Genomic DNA, 11,983 nt, shown 5'->3' on the forward strand with positions numbered 1-11,983 from the left:
CATGATGCATGCTGCCTGCATGGACCTGGGGGCCAGACTGGAATGTCTGTATGGTGCATGCCTCTGTAAGGTGTTGTTATGCTTCTCACTTTAGAGAGCTGCCAAACCACAGCTGAGAAATATGGATGCCTTCCTTTTCTCCCCCCCTACGCCCACCCAGTTTGGCCTAGACTAGCTCCTTTTTTTTCCTTTTTCTGTTTGCATGTTGGTGCCCAGCCACCAGAGCCTTCCATAGCACATCTCATGGGCAGTGTAGCAGTTAGGTTTTCTCTGTAGCAAAGGGTTTCTGTATCATGGGCATTATTCTCTCATCTGTGTAAATGGTGCTGCCAGATGATACAACAAACTAGTGGGAGCTTGGCTTTCTAGAGGGGAAATTCTTGAGAATTCATCAGCTGTCCACTTATTTGCCTTTATAGGAAAAATCTCTCTGGAAGGCTGAAGTTCTCCCACAGTATCTGCTAGTAAAAATCCTGTTGCCTCAGTGAAAGAGAAAGGGGAGAAGGAAAGTGTTTCTACAACCTGGAATGAGTCTTGTCTGCAAAAGGAACAAGTTTTGCCATCTTTGTGCACAGAAATGGAGTCTCTGAGGGCAACTGCACCTTTGTTGTTCTGCATGGCTGGCATGTTGTTCATGGGCCCTCAGATCAAGGTACAAAGGTCAGAACTCCATTCATTTCAAAGAAGAGGACTGATCCCTATTCTATTTTTATCTCTGCAGTTTGGGTCCAGCTCAGAGTAGTCATAAGAGTTTACATGTGTTGCTTCAGGTCAGGAGCTTGCCAGCGAGTTTCATACTGGTGGAGACATAGGGAAACAGGAAGGAGGGGGACTAGAATACTGAGGAAAGCATGGCTAATGCATAAGGAGGATATTCCTTTCCTCACCTGTTATGAAACCTTTCTGATTGCAGATGCCTTTAAACCAAAGCTGAGCAGGAAGTGAGAGTTTCCCTGCAAGTTCTCTTAAACCTTTGAAATTCTAGGTAGAAAATGTTAATAAATCCCAGATTATTTTGTCTATAATTTGTCAGAGTACAGTATGCACCAATTAACTTTAATTTTTGGTTTCTTAGCCAAAAGCTACTTAATACCCATCAGTTTCTTCCCAGGAAAACTTTCTGTGCCTGCCAGTGATGTGCTCTGTGGTGAAGCAGCAAGCTACAGATTTGAGGGCTGCCACTTTCTTCATCAGCCTCACCCTGGCCAATATATCTTTGCCTTTGCTCAGGAGAATGAGGGAGCTGCATAGGTAGTACAGGTGCCCTTCTTTCTTCCTTCATCTGTAAGTAAACATAGTTTACATGAACTAATTTACAAGAAAATTACAAAACCCTCACTTTGAGCTTTTGACTTTTTCTCTTAAACTATTGTTCATCTTTGCAACTTTCATTCCTGTCGTCCCATGCCCTGTCTGAGGAAATCTACAAGCAACCCTTGGGATCAGAAAGGTCAGACTTCAGAACAGCACTAGATTTATTCTGAAGAAATGAAACCCTCTCACATTCCTGTTCATCAGAGCTGAAATGTCTCCCCTTATATAGAGCAGGTCATATGCAGAGCCTGTAATACTGCTCCTGACTCCATAAGCTGATAGATTGTTAGCAGACGAAGTGCTTAAGTTTTTATAATTGTTTATATCACTAAACTGATATTGTGAAAATTTGTTATATTTTTACAGAGTATCAGGAAACCCAGTTACATTGTTTTCTAATGCACCCAGGAGTGCCACAGTGCTGCAGCGCCAGAGAGCTAACAGCAAACAGGCTTTTCTTTTACCTCCAGATGTCCTTGATGCTGCTGGCTTATGTCAGAGCTTTAATATTCTCCATCCTGCTCATTTGTGGTTCCAACTTATCACAGTCAGCAATGTGTTCCTGAAGGAACCATCCACTGAGGGACTGCTTTTGGTGATTGTTTTGGTCTTATTTCAGATGCTGACAGGATTTTACATGAATTGGATAAAATATGAATCTTTTGTGTGGATATGAAGTGCCAGAGAGAAAGACAAGGACTGTTACCAATGCACAGATTTGAGACAGCGCGCGTTAGAGGAAGCTATTTTATGCCTGTGTCCTTGAATGAGGACACAGCACATGGAAAAAAAGCCGCTTCTGTGCTGGACTTCCCACTTAGTAAGTATATTGCAGCACTGGTCCAGAGAGGATGGGTGCAGGGAGCAGTAGCGCAGCCTGGGGTGCTGGTTGTACAGCTCCTTCAGGGACACCTGCCGGCCGCAGGGAGACAGCACAGACGGGGTCCAACTCAAAGCCTTTTACTGATCTCTCATCCAAGAGGAGACCTGAGAAGTAGCTCAGACAGCTATGGGAAAGAGGGTGGCAGAGAAACTGGTAGAGCAACGTCCGTGGGACTTGCAAATGGCACTTTTATTCCTAAATATTTGGATGCAGGTAGAGATTAATTTTGCACACATCAGTAATTCTATAAGGAGATGGGGAGGGTTCAAATGGAGTGATGGGAGAGGAGCTTACCAGAAACAATCTCTGTGTGAGGTGTAGAGCAGTAGAAGTGATGAATTCACTTTTGAGTTTTTAAGCCAACATTTCACGTCATTTTTATCCCCATTAGTTAATGGGGAAGATTAGCACTTATGTGGCATATTGTGTTTCTTCAGTACTTGCTCTTTTAGCAGGAGGAAGTATTTTATCAATGGAGAAGGGGGAGGCCAGAGAAATTTTCATTCTCTGAGGTTGCTGTAGTAGAAATAAAGCTTAGGGATTCTGTGTCCCAAGACCTTGCTCCTTCTGAGGATTTTAATGCCCTTATGCTTTAAATTGATTAGATAGTTTCAATTTGAATTAGTTATAAAGAATAGAATCTGACACATTTAGAGCTGAGACAAAAATAACAGCTATCTGCTGACCTTACAAGACAGCTGCTGTTTTGTGCCAATATTTAGTCTCGCAGGATCGTGGGTAGGATTTTCACACATACTTCAGTGAGTAAAGAACTTGGTTTATCCATTTATATGGATTCAAGCTCAGCCCAGTAGCTTTGGAAACCCCATCCACTGGCTTTACCTGAAGTGAAACTGGAAAATATGAATGCAGTTCAACACCAGCAACCTCTGGAGGCAAACTAGGATCCAGAGAACAAAAGCACTTCTGGGATTTTAGCCTCTTTTCTCAATATCACTGCTGTTGTGTTTCTTTTATAGTAGTGGCTGCTTCACAGTGTTCTGTAACGTGGCTCAAAAATTCCTTCTGTGATCACTGAAGCTGAGAGCTGGTTGTAAATGAAAACAGTGCAGCTGTATAAAGAAAGAATCACATGTAAGACAGAAACAAAGCTTGTTTAAAGGTAAATGTATTTGTAATGTCACTATTAATAGCTTTTAATTGGAAAAAGTTTTCTAATGAGGTATTTTTGAAATGCCAGAAAACTTATGTTTCAGGGTACTTTATGATACAGAGCACAAAATATTCTGCAGGCCTCATTTAAGTAGCAAAAAAAAAAATTAATTTCCAGTGAGCTTAATAGATACGTTAGTCACTGGCTGTCTCCTGACTCCCCCAGAGTGTCTGATTAGTTTGCAAATAAAGCTAGACTTGTGCAGCTTTTCTTTTGCTTACACTACTAATCTTAACAACACATCCAAATGTTAAACACAAAGCACTAAACAATGTAATTTTCTGCCTTAAAATACTGAACAAATGTTACTTGCCTGTTAAGGTCAAGTAAAACAATTATATTTGCAAGGTAACACGCTATGATATGTTTCCAAATATTTTTGTATTGTGTATGTTCTGTATATTTTTGTTGTAACAATATTATTTGAGTGCAGAATCCATTAAATTTTTTTGTTGGTGGATTTTTTGGTTTTGTTTCTTTTTTAATCAAATAGAGCTGGTTTACATCACGTGCCAAAAATCAACCAAGAAAAAACTTTCAGAGACAATTTTTAAGTTTGTCTACAGTCTGATAAAACGGTACTGAACTGCTGCTTTATTTCTCCATGAGGTATAACAAGGACACAGAAATGGCTTCTGACTGGTATTAAAAATTCAGGTCTTGTCCCACTATTTAACAACTGAAGCTTTAAAGCAGTAGTGACCTCAAAACTGAGGGGAAGTTGAAGACCAAATACATTAGACTGTTTTAAAAAAAATTGGGGAGCTAGGGGGTGAAAGGTTGTTGTCTTTTAACATTAGACTTAAAATCTCAGAGCCAATATATTCTCATCTCTTGATCCCATAGTGAAAACAATGTATCCAGGAGGTTCTGCAGCAAATCTCTGAATGATTTAGTTGTTAAATAAAAGGGGAAGGCTTATTTTGAAAAATGTTTTGTGTTTTTGTTGGGAACTATTGTGTTAAAGTATAAGTTGAAGAAATGAAAATGTAACTAGCAGCAGTCCCTGCCAGATTTGTTACTCCTAAGGGGAGGCAGACTACTGCTGCCATATGCAGGACTCAACTCTTGGTAGTAGTTTTCTGCGTTTAATTGAGCTTTGAGGCACTTAAAGTTTTTTATTCACTAGTTGAGGAATTTCTGCAAAAGGGTAAGTAAGGTAGATTTTATCTATTTGTGTCTGTTAGTTAGTACAGGAACTGGTGTCTGTTAACGCTATATATTTTTCTAGCTGGTTAAAATAATTTTAGAAAGGCAAACTGAAGGACAGAAATATTACCAATTCCAGAAAATCTGTTGCAGGAAAGGAGCCAAAAGTTGGCAGCCTTGAGACTTACCCTTGATCATACAAACTCATACAACTCATTATTTTATTCCCATAACTCTAATCATATGCTGTATAGTAAGCACTGCTCTTAAGTGTTGGAAAGAGAAATACTAATTGGTTTATGTGCTACTTCTCAGAGGGAGGGAGGGAGAGACAGAAACAAAAAAAGAAGAAACCAGACCCCGATCTTTCAACTTGTGAGAAGTCTGTCAGCTAAAGGTAAACTTGCATTCTTAACATAAGTCTGGTTTGCTGTCCCCTCCTCTCCCCCCTGTCTCCCAAGGGTTTTAAATCTAATCCTAAAAACTGCAGTATGAATCTTACAGGTTTGAAAATTAAGCAAAATAGCAAAGTCAGTGTAAAGCTGATAAAAGCAAAGTGATGTTAAAACAAAGGCTGCAGAAAGCAGTTTTATTTTTCATGCCAGCCACCTTCCGCACTAGCAAAATTCAACAAAAGCAATTTGCAACAGGAGAAGCTGTTACTGCAGCTTTCCCGTTGTCCTTTTTTTTTTTTTTTTATAAGAGAGTGTAAATTCAGTGGGACTGATACTGATCAACTCATTACCTTGTAGAGGAGAAGCCTGAACTACAGTAAGGGAAGTTTTATTGGTGAAGGTGAAAAATATTAATTGGATTTTAAAGTAGTATGTGATCATTGATATAGCAAATAAAATAAAAATCTAATATAAATGAGTGTAGTACAGGTTACAGAATAATAAGATAACTCAGGTTATTGTGTTAATTGTGTGAATGAACTGTTTTAAAAGGAAACATCAAGGACAACACTCATTTGTAATTTACTGTAGACACACTACTAAGGATTTTAATACCTTTTATTGTAAGCCTTATTACAGGTCCAACACAGCACTGTCACTGGAAAGCTTTTGACTTATCACAGTATACAGGACTGGCAGAACAAACAAACGTAACTGCATCAGGGAGACTGTTATAGTTGGTGTTTCAGGCCTTGAATGGGAGAGTTGTTCAAATGTTCCAAGTTAGGCATTCAAACACCCTCTGCTGCAAAGGAAAGCAATAGGCACTTTTGCTTATATCAGATTGCAGAAATAGTTCTTAATTATATGGTCACCCAGAGACCTTGCCAGTTTTGATTCCATCTGTAGGCAGATATTCAAGTATTCTATTGTCTAAATGTCCCATGATGTGGATAAGAATTCATTGCTGAAATACAGTCAAGTGTTTTCACGTCTGAATAATTAATTTGGAAACTTAGTTTACTTCGATTTCTGACAAAGCTTCTATTAAGTTAATATTGCACCTATAAAATCTTCAGAATTAATTATTCACTACTAGAAAACATGATTATTTTCAATTTTGCAAATTGGGTACTAGGAATGTACAAAGAAGATCTCGATCACAAAAAATGCAAACTAATGAAGAATTCAATTCATCATCTAGCCTGGGAATTTAACATGCCAGACCAGCACGTTATATATAATATGTATACATCAATAGAAGCACATGCAAACTGATTCCTAAAACTCTGTTCAGTCTTCAGGCAATACTGTTTCCTATCAATTAACAAGTTGCTTATTTAGTAGGAGAACGAACTGCTGCTTTGAAAATAGAATGTAGAAACTAGCTACAGACTTGTTACCCATGTTGAAGAGACAATGACGAACTCATTGTTATGATTTATCCAAATGTTTGTGCTTCTTTTGCTATTAAAACTAACCAGATCTTAATGATTAGACATGTTAATTTCAAATATATTTAAAATATCTAAAACACCAAAATGCTTGTGAGCTAAGGAAATTTTTTCTTTTTCATACAGTGACAGTAAAAACAAATGTCATGACTTCCTCAGAAAAAGAACAAGTCATTTGGAGAATCCAGTAAGCACTGAAAACTATGCATGAGTTTGTAAGATCTGGTGTAAATCACATTAAAACACGTTTACACTTTTTAATGTGTAAATCACATTAAAAAAAAAGCTCATGCTACTTTCTCAAAAAAAATAAGTAGCTGAAATTGCAACTTAGGTTTGAGTTGGGTAATACTTTTAAATATAAATTAAAATTTCTCCAATAGTGAAACTAAGCTGCAAAGAAGAAATTAATGATTTATACAATACCCTCCAACAAGTGTCGAATAATTAAGATAATTTTAAGCCACTGCTGTTTCTCTCATGAATTCCTCAAGGACAGTCACTACATTTCTGGCTTCCGGCATTTCTGCATGTTCTACTTTAACAATCTTCAAAAGAATGTCTCCACTGCCACAGTTCTTTAAAAACATGTAACACTTGAACAAGGCGTAGTGGTTCATTTCAGCCTGTCGAATAAACCTCTTCAGGTTGTTAATGTCTTGTATAGCCTGGAAAGACAGTTATTGAGAATTTTCTTATCCTTCTACATGGAAAGAAAACAACGTAGAAAAGTGCAGGAAGAATAGCAGTACAAGCAAAACAATTCTACATTGTTACTCAAGAGTAACATAAGAATTTAGTGAGTAATGTCATTGATGGGTATTACCACTATTACTCTAACAATGCAGAAGGTGTGGACATTATCGAGTTGCAGTACCAAGCATTTACCTCTCCTATTATGACGGGTCACTTAAGTTTAAAAAACTCAATGCATATTACCCAATTATACAATACTATGTGTACAAAGCTCAAACTAACAGTATTATAAGGAGAAAAAAAAAACAAAACAAAACTTATTTTAAATAGGAGAAAAGGCCATTGGAGTACTTGCTGAAGAAACTTTCATGCTGCTTTACATTCGTCTTGTCAACTACAGTAAGCCAGTTCTAAAACTAAACTTTAGAGGTAACCAGTCAATGATGTACAGACATTGTAAGTAACCTAAAACTCTACTTTGGTGCAAAAGCAATAACCTCGTCCCTCAATAACCCAATGTCTGTTCCAAGTCTTTAACAAATACAAACAGTTACCTTCAATTTAAAGTTTTCCAAAATCTGCCGGAAGAGAAATGGATTTCCACCTTCAGCACCGTTTACAAAAGCATGCATCCAGTCCTCACAAAATCTGTTGCTTCCTGTTGTGTGTTCAGGAACACAGAGATGAGCAAAGAGGAAATGGGCTCAACATAGACATATAACTGCATTCACGTTGTTTAAGTGCTCTGTATGTCAAATGATAATAATATACCTGGGCCAGGAATTAAGACTTGAGAAAAACAGTACATGTAGAAAAGCAAACATAGATACAGCGATTATATGAAATTTTTTTCTGATTGTTGAATTCACAACTTTTTTGTTTTTCTGGTTGGATTTTTGACAATCATTTTGCAGCTTCCATGAAGTGTGAAAATCATAGTTTCATGGTCTGTAAACTACAACAGGTAAAAAAAAAATTCCTCTGCTAACTCACAGGTAAACAGGTGTTCTAGTTTCCAGACATAATCCAGACTTTCTGGCCATAAATCTGTGAGCTGCTGAATATCCTCAACTATTTCTAATGTCAAGGGTTCTCAGCAGCTGAGGGATAAAGGGGGATATAACAGCTGTAATCTCACCTGCGTTATGCAGCTGAGGCTGGGGTCCACTACAGTCTATAATCATTGACTTGTGCTGTTCCTCAGTCATGGCAATGCACAAGGAGGTCATTGTGCCTTCCTGAACAAGTCCTTGGAGACTGGCAGCTGCCAGAAACCTGACACAAAAAGCTCTTGTGAACTGCTTGTTTCTATAGTTTAAGAACAGCAAGAACAGGAAGGTGTCATACAAAAAAGCCAAGTTATTCACAGGTACCTTAATCTCAAAGTATCCTTACCTGTTAATGTCTTTTTCTGTTCTTTCATCTGCATTTTTTACTTCCACAGGAGTATAACTCAATGCCTTATAATAGAGAAACAAAAGTTAAAAAGCTAGATGCATCTTGGAGATTACTTCCATTGCTACATTGTAGCTACTAGCAATAAACGTTTAACATCGTACTTTTAAATTTACTGTTTTCAGAGTAAGAATAGAAAGGAAATATTCCATATCATAATCATTGCAGCTGGCTTTGCATTCAGAAGAAATACAGTGGTTACACTTTATTAGCTATTCCATCCAAAATCTTCTTAAACTCATGGGCTAATGCTAGGATTAATTTTATTTTTTGTACCAGGGAATTACATGAAGCCTACAGGCAATGTAACAGCCCTTCTGACTCACGGGGATTATAGCAAGGTCAGCTTGCTCATACCATGTCTAGTTTTCTCATTCTACTTATACCTTGGACACTACTAAAGGATCTAAAATTAGTTAACTACAAAAATTACAGTTTATTGATTCTTGATGCAAAAAATTGCTAAGTATCCTTAGCAATAAAGCAGGAAGAAAGAACTTGTCCTGAACTTTAAAACAAACGGTGTTCCTTATTTACTCCTGTTTGAGAAAGCAAATGTAAGAAATATTTTAAACACATTACAGTCACTGAGATGTCTTTTGAGCCCTTTTTAGATACCCAGTTTGAAATACACTTACAGCATGTAACAAGAAGGCAAGTTTCTCCTGGAAGAGCTGCACTACTCTTTGAATAGGGCATATGGAATTCTCAAACCAGCTTCTCAAATAGGGGTTAACATAGGTCTCCAAGGTTTTTTGCTGTAAAAAGTTGAAATATCAAAGCTTTTAACTACAAATTAGAAGCCCGTTAATAATCTATCCAGCATAAAATATTTGGATATCAAAACCTTTTTCATTTCAAACAATACTAGATTAAAATAATGAGTTTGACATTTAAAGCTACACCTTTTGGAATATAAGCTACAATGGTTTTCACGTTTCAAGAAGTAGAAAAATCTGCAATATATTAGGAGTTCTACTGAGCAAACAGCATGCACCAGCAGACAGGACGAAACAGTAACTTCAAACACATAGTTTCTATTAGAAGAATTGCGACAAGACCCATCAATAAGAATCCTTCCTTAATGTTAAGAAGTGGTAAGAATCTAGGTGGACGTGGATAACTTTCCTGTAGACCATTATATTTTATTAGTCAGTCTTCTCTCTCACGTTAGCTGCAAGTAACCTTTGAGCAATTTATGACTGGCACAAAAAAATCCCTTTTTTTTCCCTTCTAAGCTGCGTGGCTGTCAGTACTTTAGACATTCACAATCTCTACAGTGGAGCTAGTACCTATCTCTCCCAGAGTTTTGTCTCTATATAATTCTTCTGGATCGCTTGAGTAATAAATTTGTTTAAAAAGTCATATTCACTGCTTTAAAAAAAGAACTTACCTCCACATCAAGGTTTAGCTTCAGACTTTGAATGTATTTGTCCAGCTCAAGTCTGAAAGTATCTTCTTAAGGAAAGTAAGATACATCAGCTCAAATCTGTATTTTGCCCTTTCAGGATATGGTTGTTACTGACATTTTCAGTTATGCACTGGAACATATGCACAAATGGGCTCATTTCAAGCAGGAAATGGACAAGAAGAGAACATTGTTTTTACATCATTTCTCTCTTCACACAGATAAGGTAAGGATATAGTTCCAGACCTTTCTCTGAGCCACCCAGGAAACAAACCACATATTCTGCAGCATTTATGTCCGATTCCAGTATTGGTGTTTCTAGAAGATTTTCTTGTTTCAAAAGACAGTAATAACAGCCAACTTTACATTCTGGTATGCTGTGCAGTAAAAAAAAAAAAAAAAAAAAAAAAAAAAAAAGTTAAAGGTACATTACTTTAAATTAACGTGCAAGCTGGACATATGACTTCTATGAATAATTTTCACCCCCAGCACAGGTGGCTCCCATAGTCACATACCGAACTGTCTTAGACCTTCTCTTTTTTCATTCTATAGTACACTAAGAGTAGTTTAATAGGAAATAGTCGTAAATACTGGTAATAGTTTTTAAATACTGAAGCCATAAATTATTTACTATGAAAGTTTTCTCAAAGCTACCCAGAAAAAGAGAAAAGTACCATTTGCGTACCGCTGTTATTAACAGCAGCAATGGACTGAGAACATGCAATTACAACTAAACTTAAGTGCAAAAGTAGATAGCAAGATGTGCAATGCTGTCGGTGTTTCCTACAACTTCTCATTCATAAATAATTTAAAAGTCATGTTTTACCTCAAATCCACAGATGCTACATTCCCCATCCTTTCAAAAAGGGCTCCTTTAGTCAGACGTTTAGCAATAAAACTACGGAATTCAGTTTCTGCTTCAGTTGGTAAGTTTGTGTCCAGCAAGGTGAGACTTTAAAAAGCAAGATGAAATCATTAGCAAAAAGCAAATATAACTGTTTTCATAGAATCATAGAATGTGGTTTTGTTTCTCTAAACAAGAGCAGATCTGCTTGCAGTCATCTGCTTCTAGAAGGGAGACCACTGTGATCTCTCCCTGGCTTACAGATAACTCGCTCTGTGACTTCTGGCCCATTAGGAATGCATTCAGTGGTTTGTCCACTAGACCAGAAGTCTGGAGCTGTGGTGTCAGCTGATGCTGAGCTCCTGAGCGCCTATGACAAAGTCACTGACTGGTCCTCTTCATTTCTATTTCCATAGTTGTAACAGAGCAACAACCATATTGCACAGCTTGTAGAATGATAACTTGTCAAACTAAAATTGGTTACAATTTTTAGTTATCTGTTATCTGCATAAAGACACCAATATGGCAAAGACATCAAAATGGGATGTAGTAGATGATTACACACTTCTGCAGAGTGGCTTTACCTGAAATCCTCACTGGAGGGTGTCTCTGCTGCTGCACTGCCGGGACTGCCATCCCCACTGTCTGCTCCCTGCCGTGAAGATCTTAAAATCAAGGAATTCTTATCAGCCTTATTTTTTTTTTTCACAGCCACAACATACAGGCAGAACAGGCAGTGGGGAAAGGTACTGCCTGGGGGCGTTTTAAAGCGGGAGCAGGAAACGAGAATATTATCAGAGGAGGAAAAAAAAATAAAAAAATCTTGTGCAAAAGAAGCGAAAAAAAGCGAAATCGAGCATCTGGGAACAGACGAGGCCTGGAAACGGCCTCCCCGCGGGGCGGACCCGGCCCCTCACCTGCGGCTCCGGTAGCCGTAGAGGCTGTGGTAGGTGCTGCCGTGCCGCTCCGGCCGCCGCTCCTCTCCGGTGCCGCCCTCCTCGCTGCTCTCCAGCTCCCGCTCCTCGCCGTCCGGCAGCGCCGGCAGCATCCCGAGCCCGAGCCCGAGCCCGACCCCGGCCCCCGCCGCGCCTCAGCCGCCACCGCTCCCCGCCCCTGAGGCAGGGCGGGGAAGGGGCGGGCGGCCCGCGGGGCTGCGCCTCAGCTCGTCGTGCCCGCCCCGTGAGGCGGTAACGAGCCGGGACCGTTAGAGC

At 38.7% G+C, this 11,983-nt stretch overlaps 1 protein-coding gene across 2 annotated transcripts; it reads right to left on the bottom strand.

Moving 5' to 3' along the window:
* Positions 1-5,515: 5,515 nt before the first annotated feature.
* LOC311216926 (protein Njmu-R1) lies at positions 5,516-11,931 on the bottom strand. Of its 2 annotated transcripts, XM_084298572.1 has the most exons (11): positions 11,690-11,931; positions 11,357-11,437; positions 10,755-10,880; positions 10,165-10,305; positions 9,914-9,971; positions 9,159-9,278; positions 8,461-8,525; positions 8,204-8,340; positions 7,620-7,723; positions 6,796-7,037; positions 5,516-5,720 (listed from the first exon to the last, which is right to left on the bottom strand). In XM_084298572.1, exons 1-10 carry the CDS (start codon positions 11,818-11,820, stop codon positions 6,828-6,830), a joined length of 1,173 nt encoding a protein of 390 aa, XP_084154698.1. In that variant the 5' UTR covers positions 11,821-11,931; the 3' UTR covers positions 5,516-5,720; positions 6,796-6,827. The 2 variants fall into 2 exon arrangements, with proteins under 2 accessions (XP_084154698.1, XP_084154697.1); XM_084298571.1 differs by having other exon boundaries at positions 5,516-7,037; positions 11,690-11,924.
* Between the last annotated feature and the right edge of the window lie 52 nt (positions 11,932-11,983).

Source organism: Netta rufina, assembly GCF_964035555.1.
Source record: "Netta rufina genome assembly, chromosome: 19".
In the NCBI taxonomy this organism is placed as follows: Eukaryota; Metazoa; Chordata; class Aves; order Anseriformes; family Anatidae; genus Netta; species Netta rufina.

What these genes read in the sequence shown, in the direction of transcription:
- LOC311216926 (XM_084298572.1), bottom strand. Translation starts at nt 11,820, where the DNA reads ATGCTGCCGGCGCTGCCGGACGGCGAGGAGCGGGAGCTGGAGAGCAGC. An exon ending in TACGGCTACCGGAGCCGCAG is followed by an intron (nt 11,438 to 11,689) that starts GTGAGGGGCCGG and finishes CTTGATTTTAAG; the next exon opens with ATCTTCACGGCAGGGAGCAG. An exon ending in GTAGCATCTGTGGATTTGAG is followed by an intron (nt 10,306 to 10,754) that starts GTAAAACATGAC and finishes TTTACTGCACAG; the next exon opens with CATACCAGAATGTAAAGTTG.